Source organism: Neopelma chrysocephalum, unplaced genomic scaffold (genome assembly GCF_003984885.1).
Source record: "Neopelma chrysocephalum unplaced genomic scaffold, ASM398488v2 Primary Assembly neopelma1_26, whole genome shotgun sequence".
In the NCBI taxonomy this organism is placed as follows: domain Eukaryota; kingdom Metazoa; phylum Chordata; class Aves; order Passeriformes; family Pipridae; genus Neopelma; species Neopelma chrysocephalum.
The window spans coordinates 22,211,529-22,227,903 of NW_020897695.1; the positions used below are offsets into that span (position 1 = coordinate 22,211,529).

The 16,375-nt window shown below is 38.0% G+C and overlaps 1 protein-coding gene across 7 annotated transcripts in view; it reads right to left on the reverse strand.

The window, feature by feature from the left end:
* The window catches only part of POU6F2 (POU class 6 homeobox 2), a 359,056-nt gene that overhangs the window by 168,343 nt on the left and 174,338 nt on the right, over positions 1-16,375 (reverse strand). For all 7 annotated transcript variants that reach the window (XM_027675880.1, XM_027675879.1, XM_027675877.1 and 4 more), the window contains 2 exons: positions 15,958-16,049; positions 14,805-15,033 (listed from right to left, as the gene is read on the reverse strand). In XM_027675880.1, the coding sequence (XP_027531681.1) occupies positions 14,805-15,033; positions 15,958-16,049 (321 nt within the window). The remainder of the gene's footprint in view (positions 1-14,804; positions 15,034-15,957; positions 16,050-16,375) is intronic.

The window sequence follows — 16,375 nt, forward strand, 5'->3', positions numbered from 1 at the left end:
ACATTAAGGTCTGGCATGAGACCCAAATAGTGGTACTCCTCCTTTCCCTCTCCACCCTCCTGCCTCTAAAATGCAGGTGTATTTTTGAAATGTGACTGTACGCAGAGATAAAAGTCTTTTGTGACAATGACATTTGATCTTAAAACAAAAACTCAGACAAAACCATAAACTGCTTTAGATTTGCAGAAAGCAGAGATGATTACTTAATCCCAAACCCTTACAGCAATTGTATACTTCTCAAGGGGAAAGAAGAGAGAAAAAGAAGAAAAATAGGAAACCATTCATAGTTCAGACATTGGCTGTGTTTTATTTGAACAATTTTTTTTCTCATTACTAACAGAACCTTTGTTTGGCCTAAAATATGCAACTGAATATTGCTAATTTTACTTATGGAAGCAGCCACTCTAAAGCCAATTAGGTATGCCTGTGAGACAACCAGGATTCAGTCTTTAAAACAACCTGTAAGAAATGTTTCATAGGAACACCCAGTAAATATCCTGAAATAGTATTCTCCAAAATATTCTTACGTTAATTTAAACATAATGTTCTCCCCCTACAAATATAATTTGGCCTTTGGAAACATATTTTCTATGGCTACTTTTGCTATTGTTCTGCTGAGAAACACAGGGCAGTCATTCCATTACTCTGTGCCTTAGTTTCTCCATTAGTAAGCAGTGGATCATTAAAATGACCTTTTTTCGTATTAAATAGGACCACTTAAATGAGCTGGCACATGCATAAGCATTTGCTAAATCATTAAGAGACAGGAGTGTTCTAGTGGTCATTTAACTCTTTTTTTACAGATAGGAACAGAGAATGGATATTTCCACGCTGTCTAATCTCAGGTTGTTTTCTTGTGTTCTTGGTACTTGAGCAACTTGGTGTGGGGGGAGAAGGAAGGGTTTTATCTGTTCTTGGAACACAAAGGAATTGTAACCCTTTCAAACAGCATGACCCCAGATCACTGAAGTTTAATGAATTGATTAAGAGCAAGAGAAGAGAGAAGAATGGGTTCTCCAAATCTCTTTCCTGATCTAAACCCACATGCAAGCCTTCCCTTCACTCTCTTCTCTGCTTACCTAGCATATCCATATTTAGCATGTTTCCCTCCACATTTGGGATTGTCCTTCCATCTTGGAAGTTCACTTCCATGCTGTTTTGCGCCACTCTATCACAGGTCTTTGCCAGACAGTACGGCTTTGAATGTGAAGTTCTGAAAGCACTCTGACATTGGAATTCTAGCTTGGGGGTGATGGAGAGAGTGTCAGTTTAAGTAAGGCTGAGTGCTCACGACAATTGAAAGTAGTTCCGCATTAAGTGGGGCTATTTCTCATAATGTAGTATGTCAGTGCTGACCACTCAAATGGGGGAAGGAAAAGGCTCTTGAGCAGTCTCTGTAAGTAGGGTCCTGTCAAACTATTTGCAGCCAACTATAGTCAGTCAAGGCTTGAGGGTTTTCACATGGGGATTTTTAAAACTCAAACTCACAAATGTCAACAGGACCTCAAGCATCACATCTAATGTGAATCTGCCTCACTAAAACTGAGAGTTGAGGGCCTCTGGGTTTGGCTCTGTGCTGGCATATCACGATCACCACTTAGAGCTAACCATTTACTTGCAACAATGATGTGGAATCACTTCAGAAGAAGTGTGGAAAAGTGTTTACTTTGCTTCCTGATTAGAGAAAACCCACCATCTCAGAAGGAAGCTATTCAAAACAGTTAAGTTTCCAAGATCCCATCTAGCAGTACTCATTGGAATCTTTATGGAGCAGGGATTACTATGAAGACAAGCTGTCTGGTCCTCTAACAAGACTTCTAAAGTTAACTACTTTATCTTCAACTAAATAAACAAGTAGTTGGTTGGGTTATGTGACCAATCAGTAAAAGGCCCACAAAAATATTCAGTATGGGATGCCTGTGAGTTGGTTCATTTGAGTGGCTAGCTAAATTTACTTTCTCTTTTACATTTACCTGGTCATCTAAGGAACAGAAGGCTATGCTTTTTGGATTTTACCTCACTTATCTGCTTTTTTTTCCATTCATATTTCTTTCAGTGGCTTTTTTTTCCACCAGCAACAAATTGAAAAATGCCTCTAATAATCAAGAGGTGAAACAAACAAAGAGAAATCCCAATTACACTGACCAGAAAGCATGCTAGACAGTTGAGTGTCTTTCCATTAACTAGATCCTCTACACCTTACTTTGTGAAATTCTTCTCAGGAATAGTTTCTATTCCTCAGCCTACTGGACAGAGTCTCCTGGATGAAGGGAGCTAGCTGAAGCCTAACAGGAGCAGTAGAATCATATGTACATGCTCAAAGGTGCCAGCTGGGATGGGAAAAGGAACCTATCTGAAGGCATGTAAGAAAGAATAGGAAAGCAGAGACTTCTCATGAAACCTGTGCACTCTCCTGAGAGTATTTTTAACCACTCATGCTTTCATGTAGTTCTGAGTACTTCTTGATGAGGAGACCAACATTTGTGCAAAAACCACGACACTCGATAGGCCTACTGCAAATAAAACACCAGCAAATACAGATCAGAACTTCAGATTTAGATACCTGCATGCCCATTTCAGTGCCTATCAACAGATTCATGCACACACAACATACAGGCATTCCATGTTCAGCATTTCATCTTCAATTACTAAACAGAATTTTACAGCTGCTGGTGGCTAAAATCAGACCTGCCAAGCTAAATTTAATCGCAGGTGCTGATAGCAGAGAGCTATTTGTTACATAAGCCACACAGTCCTGCAACCTGGGTACTCAGTGCTCTAACAGAAGCCTCTACTTAAATTACATTGCTCTGAATCATAAACAGTGAGGATTTGTTTTCATTGCATATACAGTAGTCACCCATTACTTCTTGATGAAGTATGTCTACCTCAATGTTAGCAAGTGATTTGCTGTAGTATGAGAGGATGAGTAGACAGAGGCGGTTGGTTCCAAGTCCCTTTCACTCCCTCTACTTGCAGTTCAGGGTTTTTACTTTGGACTGTATTTACTCTGGTTTCTTGAACTGAATATATGGGTCTCAAAGCTGTCCAAAGGGCCAATTGTTAGTTTGGTCCTTTTTATCTCCGCTTGAGTCTGGAATGCAGTTTGAGTGCACTTGTAGTGGAATTTCTAGTTTAGTTTCCTCCAGAAGAAATCTGGTCTGTACAGGTCAAACTAAAATGAGGCAAATGGTGAAAACAGTGGGATTAATTTCAAGACTGCTCTACCTCTCTGAAACAGAATATTTTATGAACGATGGCTTACTTCCTGCCTTCCTACACCACTTCCATGAAAACTTTTCCCATATTAATATCAGTAAGTGTAGGCTTCTCAGCCCTGGTTTCTAATATCCACTATTCCATTTGAATGAAATATGAAATATGAAATTATCAGATCAGGAGACAAAAACAAGGCAAGTGGAATGGGACTGTGTATAAATTGTTCTGTATTGGAAATCTCATCCCATTCTGTTTTTATTTTTTTTCAAGTAAGATAATTATATTTGTATAGGTATAGGTATAGATATAGATTAGATGTTACATTACAAAGCCACAAGGGTTCCTGATCTTGTTAACATGATGGTTGTCATAGTTTGTTTTGTTTTGCATGAGCAAGAGCTCATTACTAAGAACTGTTGTCATTCACATTGAATTGTGTCTTCTTAATGTAGCATTTCTGAAATGAATGGCAGGACATATACATTTCAGTTCAAACTGTACCTCAGAGTCTGGCTTCCACTGAAATCAATGGGGCTTCAGAACAAAGGAAGTTTTATAGCTTGCATTTTTCCAAGCATATCCTAGCCTCTTGTTCATTGTGCTTTTAGGAAAGGCCAAAAGCGATTTTCATACCATGCTGCTTTCAGGCATTATTTGAGCTGGTCTATTTGGCTACCTTCTCTACTAGGTTACTTGCACACTTGCAGTCTCCTAGGCTTAAAAGATGATATAGTTCTTTGCATTCCTTGCAGTGTAGTAGGATGCCATGATGCAAATATACAAGAAAACATACAACCCTGTCTCAGTTATCCAGAAAATGTATAGTTCTATAGTTTGCAGTGCAGAAGAGGTGAACTAAAACTGAGTTGGACTGCTCAGGAGGGTAATAGCAGCGCTGCTTTTGCATCAGTCTCCTGCCAGGCAATCCATGGACTGGTTGCTCTGGAGGGAATCACTTACCCTCCAAACTAAGATACCAGATACACAATAGCCTACCAAAAGGCTTTAAAAGTAGAGAGAAAACCAGGGGGAAAGATTAAGATAATTTACCCTTGTATATTGTATTCATCATAAATCCCATTGTCAGTATCTATTCAACCAAGTACCTGGCAAACTTCTGTTTCTATCCCTTCCATAAAGGCCTCCATCATACAGAGAGTTGCATACCTTTCATGGTTTTATAATAAACTGGAAGTGAGTAACAGTGCGATATCAAAGGAAATAAAACTCCAGTTGCTATTGCTGCTGGGGTTGCCTTCTGAATGTGGCTTATACAATATTTCATCTGTGCTGACACCTTTCACTCTCAATTATTTGGCTGCTGTCAAAACAAATCAATCATATTATAGTACTGTGTCTTCATGTTACCATTCCACTGCAAGTTAGCTGCATTAGCTTTGAAATATATGGAAGTATAAAATTTATCTCTATTATTTATTTAATACAACCTTCTCCCTTGTGAGTTATCTCACAAACACAGCTAACTCAAATTATCTGATGTCAAACATTCAATATATATAAATACCACTAAGAAATTTTAAAATAATGGCACTCATGGGAACATAAATGCATAAGATACACTTGATAAATCTTACACTTAGAACCAACAGTATTCTTTTAAGAAATGGGGCAAATAGTATATGTTTTTAATTTTGGTTACAACTGGCCTAGCTGCTCATATTAGATAAATGTAATAGGACATAACTTTGAATGACCACTTCTGCTAAAGCAGAGTAAAACAAATATTTAAAGAACCGGGTTTTTTACTAGTAAAATGAAAGGTTGGCGGAGGGAACCTGGGACTGGATATTTTTTAAAGATGCTACAGTGCCAGGAGGGAAACACAGTCTTCTTTTGCAATTCCTAAGCGCTGGTTTGGGAAAAGGAAAGCTAAAATCTTGAACAGAGAATCTGAAAGTGATTATTCTGTTCAGATGTTAGACTTAGCAGTTTTCAGAAAACAGGAACAAAATTTGTTCTTGAGAGGTTTTATTCTTTTAAAAATAATCAAAATAAAAGAAAAAACTTTCAGGCTGCCAGTAACTGAATTTCTTCAAAATGTTCTACTATGATTTCATTACTTTTTAGACAGGATTCATGTCCTGTTACAATTGCATCTTCTAAAATACAGAAGCCAAGTATAATAGGAAAATTACAACAGTTTTATCACCTCCAGAAGGTGGAGGTTGTTCTGGAGTAACAACTTCTTCAGTTATTACTGATGATGTAATTGGAAATTAGTTACACAGTACAAAATACATTCAGGAATACTTGGATTGTGAATAGCTTAAAAAGATGAAATAAGAAGGTTAGATATAACCAGCTCTGGATGAGGAAAGGCACAAGAAACTGAAATGGGATCTGAGAAACAGAAAGGAAAAGATATTGTAAATCCAAAGCATCAGCACTCAGTTGAATAAAATTAATCACTGAAAGTTAGATGAGTACCTTGTCTTTATGCTGAAGATTTATTTTTAACATTGTACAATTTATCATAGCAAAACACAACTAAGTGAAAGAAGAGTCTGCAAGGTATGTCAAGTCTACAGATGATTAAGTTTAAAAGCAATATTCATGTTAAAATAAACAAGCAAAAAAGCTATAGCAGGCAATTGCCTAAGAGCCTGTATGGTGTTGGATCTTATTAACCTTGGTGGAAACCTCCAGTCCTTCTATGACCTGTAAAAGGTCACAAGGTCCAAAATAAGGAAAATTCAACTTATTATTGCGGCTACTAAAAAAGAGCTTAGACTCTTTTGTGTCTATGGACTAAAACAAGATTTAAAAATTTAAAACATTTAGCAAAGATCTCGCTGTGCCTGAGGAGCTCAAGGCATTTAACAGCAATGATTTCAGCCACTTCATAGGAAAGCATAACTGCTAACTATCCGCACATTCGTTTACAGGTGGGAAAAGTTGCAAAAAATGTGTTGGAATCGTCTTCCATCACATGGAACACCTGCGTCAAAACACAGAGCAGAAAGGTCTCAGGTCTGTGCTTTCTGTTACATCTATCAGAGTAATAGGCTTGTAAAGACGAAACATTCAAGGAATGAAAACAGCTTCAGAGATCAGCAGCAAAATGAAATGGAGGCCTGAAGATCTCCATGAGTACAGCTTTCTACCCTGGGGACATAAGATTGCATAGAGATCTGGGGATGAAAAACTTGAGGAAGATTCACTTTCATAATTTATGATGTCACCAGATAGGTCCTGTTCCCATTTCTAGAGCAATCTCAGTGGTAAATGGAATTTTTCCTCAAATAGAAAAAAAAAAGAAAAAAAATGCTATAAAATGTTTCAAGACGCATAAACTTAAAGATTTTAATAAGAGAGTCATAAGATGCCTTCAGAACTTTCCGTGACAGTAGAGAAAAAAAAAAAAAGAGGTCTCCATAAAGAGGAGGTATATGGTTCTGTGGTACAGAACCACATAGACATTAAAAAAATTGGCTTTTAGGTTGTTAACTTATATGTTCCATGCATTCAAAATTCACGCTATTAAAAATGCCCATAAACCCAGTTGTTCAATAAAGAGTTTGTTCTTTTTATGTGTCTCTAAACATATATGTGCTTGATTAGAATCTCACTGGTGAATCCGGAACACAAGTTTGTATCCAGGGAGTTTTTAAAACATGAATCATAGGGATTTTATTAATTCAAAGACCATGGAAAAACAAAGGAAATTAAACCACAAATACTATAAACGCCTGTCTTAAATCCACTAAGGCAAGGAAATTAAGAGTGAAGGCTGCAAATCTATCCTGGTAATCCTTCTACAACTCTATTGCAGTAGAAAGTCTTGGATCAGCATGAGAATCATATGTGCATACACCATTAAGATGTACCCATCTATTTGTATGTGATCTAGATGTACCCACCTATTTGCATGTGATCCACTACTGCATGTAGCATGTGTGCCACAATGTGGAGGTGAGGAACACAGTGACAAACACTAGCTAGGTTTTTCACTTGCATTTGAAATTTCTTGGCTTTTGCAAGACTACAGTAAGTTAAGTGCTTCACATTACTAGAATGAGTTTTTTCTACATTAATATAAATTGTCACAGTCTAAATTCAACAAGAGCTCCTGGAAACGGGTGCAAAGATATACTTAAAAAGTGCCGTTAAAATGCATCCATGTTCTAGTTGACAGAAATTTCATTTATAATCCTGCACACAGAATATTCCTGCCAGGAGCACTATCAGTCTGAGTCAGAGCTCAATAAAGGTGTATGTTCCCCAAAACAACCAGATCTCACATACCAGTCATGCCACAACTCCTAGCTCAGTGGTCATGTCTGCTAGAGGATAGTTAACCAACAGGTTTTTGGTGGAAAGTTCGGGGAGGTTGGAGTAGTCTTACTTCTGTCTTTCCCATCGGCTTCTTGGCATACAAGTCTGGAAACTGAGACTCTGTCAAAACTTGGCCTGCAATGTTTAAGCAGGTGTGAACACTTTGATTTCAGAATTAATTTGATCTACATCACATCATTACTCCTTACTGGTGCTGTTCCATAATCATCAGTAGAAAAAAAATAGGCATGTCTGAGGTCTATTTTGGGTGGAAGTCAACAACAGCACACACAAACATTAAGACTACTGCATTTTAATGCCTCTGATGGTAGGCCTTTAACTTATGGAGCAGAAAATCCAAACAACAAATAGCTAAACACTCTGGGAGTGATCAATAAACAACTAGTAACTAAATAAAGACCTGAACCTTTCACATTCCCTCTCTGAAGGCAGCAATTTGCCACTGAACAAGATGAGCAATTAACATGGGGCCAACACATTCTCACAGGAGAAGCAATGTATGATGGGGATAAAGCAAACAAATAAACAAACAGCCCAGTAAGGTTCTTTCTGCACTGCCTTCAGAAGAGCAGGTTTTACCCTTTCTTCCAAAAAAAGCAAATTATGCCTCCAAAAAAGAACATTTCTGGGAGACCAGACAGAGACAACCCATCCCATCTTCTGCATATTACTTCAGTTATCCTAAAACATAGTTTGGGTGGGACACAGTTGTTAGCCTGAGAAAACCTGCTAATCCACAGATGCTCTGTGCATGCCACAGTGTCCTTACAGATCTCTTCTATTTCTTTCCACATACTAAGCTAGGGAGGTTTGTCTTGGGGGTTGGCTAACCCCTTTTTTGTGTAAGTGAGCACTTCACAGTGACTGTATTTTGTGCAGCATTTACACAGAGATAGGAGAGGTATATTTGGTTTGAGGGCTTCACAGAAATTGCTATGAGTGTAGGTCTTTTTCTTGGTTCTTGTCATTCTTGTTCTGGTTATGTTAGTACACAGCAAAAGTACCTGGGAATAAACTATTCCTCTAAGTGAAACATCATTTTGATTATTACTGACATAGGTGCTCATTAAAATACATAAGTGAAACACTGCCTTTCTGTAGACTCTGAAAGCTATTTCATGTTACTTGAAGGGGAATACAAATGAATAGGGACTGTATCACGTTAGTTAAAAGGGAAAAATCTTCTAAGAAACTGGAATTTGGACTCTAGATCAGTAAGCAATTGAGGTTTGTAGTTTACTTCTTTTCTGAATCTTTTGTTTTTCATCTCTCTCTGATTTCTGATTTTTAAGGTCTATGTACATGGAGGAATGCAGACAGCATATTTACTTTATCTGTTACACAATTAATTATACAAATCTCTGTTCAGATGAAACAAGATCTAATAAATGTAAACAATAGGGTTTTTTCCTTTTTGTTACTATTGTCTTTACCTAACATTCTTTTTGACTGATCTCCACATAAAACAGCCTTTTTAATTTTTTTAACCATTTTCTATATCTATTCTAACCCATATCAGTGCATTTTAATGGCTGTCTCCTATCTCTAAGATGCTTAATACATTTCCCCTTCCATTGTGTTGCTGCTAAAATATGACCTGCTGCTGTTTAAATAATGTAATTTAATGATTTCACATTTTCAGCCATGGAAGGCTTCCTTTCAGCACTGAAGCCTTTCACTAATGATTTAGAGAGATAGTTTGTTCTCATTTCTTTCACAACTCAAGACTGAAAAACTCTGACTTGTAAATAAATTATTGACATCCACTTTAGGAACAGTACAATGGGTAGTAGAAATAAAATACACAAAGTTTCTGTGGCATGAGGCTACAATTTCTAACTTGTTGATTTCTTTCAAGGTTCAAATGTCATTCTGTATCAGTGCACACATTTAGAACACTGTTGGGACATTGCTATGTGCTATAATATATTTGGACCAATCCTTTGCAGAGAGACTCCCAAATTGTTATTGTGAGTGGCCAGCAGTGAGCTGACAGACAACACTGTCATTTTCTAATTTCAAACATATATCCTATACTAAAAAATAGCTCAAATACATTACTTTTTCAGCTAAAACTGCTTTGGCTGCCATGGAAAAGTGAATAAAATGAGAGGACAGCTGTTAACAACTCCCTATCACTGGAATACCTTCCCACTTCTCAGTTATTTCAACAGGAAATCCACAGGGTTAAAAATGACATTAAGAAAACAAGACAGAACAAACTCAGCCCCCTCCCCCCAAAGGTATCTTTCTGTTCAGCTATACAGAAATATTACATTGAGACATAAAAATCAGATGGGCTTAAGGAGAGAATGTCTTTTCATGAATATCAGCTCCCAGGCATTACTGAATACTCTCAGATTAAGCAACTACTTGTCCCTTGGAGAGACTCTTGAGAAGGATAACTAAAATTAAAAAATAGAACACACTCCTCCCAAAATCCAGAGAAATCTGACATGGCAAAAGAGATGTAGAACCTAAAACTGTTCAGCCCACAGAAAAGTTTCCTGAAGACAATAAGATGAATAGTGATGACTTCAAGTTTGGATGTTTAAGAGAAAAGCCGGCAGACTATTTTCTGCATTAAGTCAATAAAGACAGGCCAAGAAGCAATGGACTAAGAGCAAAAGACAGAAAACATGCTGTCTTGTGGGGTACTTGCCTCACTTTTTCCCTTCTCACAACCTCACCATTTTTATTGTGACACCTCCAAAATCTTAGGTAAGCGTGGGTGTGCTCCAGCCGTAATTCTAAGAAAGTGTGAGGGGAAAACAGGTGTGTAAATTTCTCAGGACAACAGCTTTCATGGATGGCTTTTAAACTTTTATCTTCAGTGCTTTTAGTGGATTACAATAAAAAGTTACGGTAGCTGATTTTACGGTTTTCTTTAAAGAACTGTTGGTGGAAAGCCAAAATTCCATAGGTAAATCTGTGTTACGTTCAGGGATTTCTGTTTTCACTAAGGCAGATAGTTCTATTCTGCCACCAACCCTCTTTCATCACAGTAAATTTTATTCTTTGCATATTCATTGTGCATATGAAATTTTCTTACCTGAAGCCAGGGAAAACACATTTTTCTAAGTTTTACAGCAAGAATGTACACATTCACCTTCCTTACTTTGTTTACACACATTTGATGTATTTGCTCAGGGACCAGATACAGTATAGCAGTGTGTATGGCAAATGACACAGTGTAATGCACCGAAAATAATCAAGTATGTATGAAGAAAAGAAGTTTTGAAAGAGGTTTGGTTTGGTCTAAACCTCTTTTCACTTACAGCAATGAAATTCCTATCAACTTAGTGGTGGCTCAGGACCATATAGCAACTGAACAATTTAAGACAAAATACCTTTGGGAAAAAAAAATCTAATTTATAGGTAACTGACAAGTGAAGAATAGGCAATTTCACTAAGTTATACTGTGTGAGTAATTTCCATGTCATTAATTGCTCCATTTTACCAATGTCTTAACTTTTAAAAGACACTTTTGTTTTCTTTTTTTAAATACTTAACATATCTCCTCTATGATTCCTATCACTGAGTGTTATTTTGTCTTTCCACAAGCGAGGATGTTTATTGTTTTATCCAGTAGCCCTGAGGTCTTATTACCCTGAACCAGACCTGAAGGTTCATGAGAAGAAAATCAGTGAAACATGTATGTGGATCACAGAAAATGTAGTGGAATTACTCCCATGATCAACATTCAGTGTGAATTCAAGTACTGTGTTAGACTGGAACTTTTCTGAATTCATACATTATTCAAGAAGTTTTCAGGGTGTCTTTTGAGTTACCTAACAGGGGTAGTTTGTGATGAAGAACTTTAGAAGTTTACTTATGAGAAAAGAAAGATAAGAGAAGACCCAGCTCACAGAAGCTGTGGACACCCAGCTCACAGGAGCTGTGGACATTTATGCTTGACTTCACTGAAAATTCAGGGACAGTAGATGAGACAACAGGAGTAATAAGACAGGCTCGAAAAAATCGTGAAAACACGTCCCCCAGTCATCAAAGCTGACCGTGCCACGGTGAGGTTTAAGAGATGGAAGCTGATGATTATGATCTGATTTCACCCAAAGGGCAGGAATTACCAAAACTGTGTTGAAGCATGGGCTTTTATGAGTATATCTATAAAAGTGCTGGCTACAAAAGAGAACACACATTCTATGATTATCTTTCAACCAACCACGAAAAACAGGCACCGGAAGTCAATGAGGTTCAATGGAACTGATGATACTACACAACACTCTCACCTGATTCCTACCTTCATTCATGCACACATTGGGTAGTGGGCTATAGAGGAAGCAACAGCAGTTTACAACTGTGATTCAGGGCAGTTAAGAACTATCTTGACCAAGTTATTTTGCTGTCTTGTGTATCAGTTTCAGTTCCAAATACTGAGGGCAGGCAGTAGCACTTGCTTAGAAGATAGGGAAGGAAGGGTAGAGAACACAACAAACAGCAACACAACTAAATAAATTAATGAGTTCTGTTCCTTTCAGATATTTTATGGAAGGTATGATTGTGTTCATAGACAGGGAACTGTACCTGTTGCTTCAGCAAGTCCCTATTTGATCCCATGCTCCTGTCTACTAGTAAAGATTATAAGGGAACTTTTTCATCTGGTATAAGGTCATTGCTTGCAAAATTTATTTGGCAGCAGAGTTAACTCTTTTATTCAGCAATTAGACATCTGTGGCTAAACTAAAGAGCAAAGGTTGCCTGGCTTAATCCCTACTCTCCAGCTTTGCAATGCGGCGTGAATAAATGACATAAGAACTGCACAAACTTATGTTTATTTATAATACAACATACCCAGCAACTGTAACCTGGAGCACTTCAGAGTGGAAGGATACGTTTTTATAATGCCTGTTTCTTCATTAAGATTTCATCATCCACCTACACTAAAAAGCTACTTCCCCTTCACTTTGTTCTATCTGCTTTTACTTGCTCCTGTTCCTGCATTATTTTTTTAATCTCCAGTTCCCTACTTTACATGCACTCTCAAATTTTAAACAAGCAAAATTTGTGCATTAGTGTGTCCTTTTCATCTATGATTTATGAATGACAGGTTCTTTGGTGCAGCTTAATGGTATGAGAGAGACATTATTTTAAACATTAAAGTGAAAACCATTTACAACTATGATAAGAGAGGTCTGTTGACATTAAACTTTAAAACATGCACAAGGTAAAGGCAAGTAGTTGCTCCAACAGGTGAGAATAGTATGCATGTGCTTTGTAAGGGAGTTTGTTTAACACATGAGCTGTCTCTTCGTTTTCTCTGTTTCACAACCTGTAGGCTCTGGTGCTTCAAACAACATACCTGGTAATCAGCAGCCACCAGAGTTTGATAACTAAAAAGAATTTAGGGCACAGTGCAGAGGATTAATTTAAAAAAATTACCATTTCATTTGAGAAAAACTTTTCCTACCATTTAAAGAAATAACGATAAATAAATAAATCTAAAGAGCTAAAGCTTTATTTTGACACTTCCTGCTCACACCTTTATCACTTTTGCACTGGACAATCACTGCCTTTACTATCCTCTTTCATTAATACAATTCTATTGTAAGATGTTGGCTAACTTGTTATGTTTTGCTCAGTTCTGTACAGCAGCAACTGCGTTCTGAGAAGCACGAACATAGTTAGGAATAGTAAATAAATACTATCTGTATTTTATATCATATATATTTAGATTGAGTACTGTTACTAACAGCATTAGACGCATTGATTTAACAGCAGAGAATACTAGAGAAGAAAAGAGATCTTATAGAACTGCTTTCAGTCTGATTTTAGACCACAGAGAAAATGCAGCAGATTTTTTAGGGTAGAACAGTTGCAAATATGGTACAGCTCAGATAATGGGGAGGATGCATACAGACATTAACTTTCTGCTTGTTACTTGGCAGAACCTTATTGATAAAGCAGACCTCCCACAGCAAGAATGAAAACATGTATCTGGGACAAGGGTGATAGCTGAGAAAACTCTGATCTTATTATAAAAGGGGCTTTTTTTGTTGTTTGTGGGGGTTTTTAAGTTATTTTCATGCAATACTGTGTTTTTAGTTGCCTCCATTTAGCTGCTCTAATCAGCGGTGGAGAAATAAGATGTGTGGTGCAGTCAATACACTGGAAGAAAGGGATCTAGAGGGACCTTGATAGGCTTGAGAGGTAGGCCAATGAAAACCTCATGAAGTTCGGCAGAGCACATTGCGAGGTCCTACACCTGGGTTGTGGCAACCCCAGGCACACCTACAGGTTGGGCAGAGAATTGATTGAGAGCAGCCCTGCAGAGTACGACGTGGGGTGATGGGTGATGAAAAACTGAATATGAGCCAGCAGTGTGCCCTCACAGCCCAGAAAGCCAATGGAATCCTGGACTGCATCAAAAGGAATGTGGCCAGCAGGTTGAGGGAGGTGATTCTCCCCCTTCTCTGCTCTCGTGAGACTCCACCTGGAGTACTGCGTACAGTTCTGGTGGCCCCAACATAAGAATGTTATGGAACTGTTGGAGCAAGTCCAGAGGAGGGCCATGAAGATGATTAGTGGGCTGGAGCACCTCCCTTATGAAGGTAGACTGAGAAAGTTGGGGCTGTTCAGCCTGGAGAAGAGAAGGTTGCATGGAGACCTCGTAGCAACTTTCCAGTGTCTGAAGAGGGCTTACAGAAAAGACAGAAAGGGACTGTTTGTCAGGAATTGTAGTGATAGGACAAGGAGTAATGGGTACAAATTGAAAGACTGGATATTAGGAAGAAATTTTTCACTGTGAGGATGGTGAGACACTGGAACAGTTGGCCAAGGAGACCATGGAAGCCCCAACCCTAGCAGTGTTCAAGGCCAGGTTGGATAATGCCTTGAGCAACCTGGTCTAGTGGGAGGTGTCCCTGCCCATGGCAGGGGTGTTTGAGAGTACAGGATCTTTAAGGTTCATTCCAACCCATTAGCATTTTGCGATTTTATGATTCTATGATTTCAAATTTTAAAGTGAGCTGTGATCAGAGAACATTGATCACTGATGACAGAAAAAGCCTAATGAATCATTCAAGTGGTTTACATCACTGACCCATAGAATGGATCCACCTCCAATATGTTTTTAAAAAATGTAAATATCCCTTAAGTATCTCAAGCATTCAAAAATAATCCAGGTACTAACTTTCAATATGCATGGATAGCAACATTTAATTTGGAAAAGAGATCACTTGTTTTAAAGGAGAGATGATTTAAAATAACAGGTGAAAGAACCTATTAGAAAAATGACCAGCATGACTTACCTTGTAGATTTTGCAATGGCAAAGTCATGATGCCTCCTGCTGCAGCTGCTGCTACCAGTCCTTGGATGTTGGTAAGATTCGCTGTAGGTAGAGTTAGGACAAGTCCTTGTTGGCCCCCCAGCTGCCCAGCCATGTTGAAAGGAATGAGGATTGGCTGATTAAGGGCTGGAGTGCCTCCTGGCATCACCCCCGCTACTGCTGAGGCTAACTGTTGGGCTGTCAGTAGCTGCTGTAAGAAACCACAAACACAAAGCTATTGTACTGTGTATAGCTCAGTATTACATGCTTATAACTCTTCTGGCTTGGGATCCTTCATGTTCCATTACAGATATGCACTGCTTCCAATATCTTAAAGCACACATTTTCACCAACACAGAAAGTTTTGACAGTCTGAAACTGCAAGCTCCAATCATGTCGCATGGTAGCAATCCCAGCCGAATTTAGACTGGAAAATTCATTACACATTCACCAAAGATAATTTATGAATGAAACAAGGTCTAACTCAAGTCAGCCTACAAGTACCTAAATACCAACATTTCCCAAATCTTCCCAGTTGTATACTGATTGGTAACAACAGAAAACACTATAGTAACAACTATCAGAAACTTTGTGGACCAAGACTGTCCTGGAAAGTGGAAGAATATCGAGTATCTTTTTAGAGTATGGCTGGACTTGGATAAAATTGTGAAGTGCAATGGAAAATATTTAAAAATCTCATTAAGTGCCTACACTGTGCTCAACAGAAAATAAATACCTGGCAGAAAAGATAATGAAATGTCTTACTAATGCAAGAGCTCTGTGTGACAGGTAGAATCGTCAGAGCCAACGGTGTCGTATTAAAATTGTACAAGATTTTTAATATTAAGTTTTTACACTTGCTTCAAAAGTAATTTACATAAGAAATTCAAATAATTTAACCTCCTAAATATGCAAAACTGCTTAGGTTTTAATTTAGAAAAACATACAGAAAACTAATCTTGCCAAACATGACTTCTAAACCATACATAAGACATATGTGCTCCCTTTCTGTAACATTGAATGCAGCCAAAGAGAATCATGTCTTCTACATTACACAGATCAAAGATGATCAATCATGGTTATTTATTTTTTATAAAACTGTACATTTCAATTAGTTGAAAGGAAAGATACTGACCTGAGGCCCAATAGGGAATGCAGGATGGGACTGACTGGGTTGGTGCTGGTCTGCTGGGCTTGTGTCAGGCAGCACTGTGTTTCCTCTGGCCTCTGAAATCCAAAGAGCAAAGTGACTTTAATATCAAGTCTAGGGACTGCCACATTACCTCCTACTCTGATGTCACATAACATGATGCCAAAAATTATATGTTAAAGTGCTTTATCAATAACTCAAGCACTCAAATCACTTATCAGCTGCATAAATTATGCTAACATTCATTCAGACCAGTCAACTCATTCAAGGAGTTACAGAAATTTGACAGCAGTGAAACTGAAGATATCATCAATCCAGTTAATGTGGGTTGCATTATACGTCAATTTACATAGTGTACATGAGCACTCCGCGCATGTGGGAACTGCATTTTTTTATGCTTAGG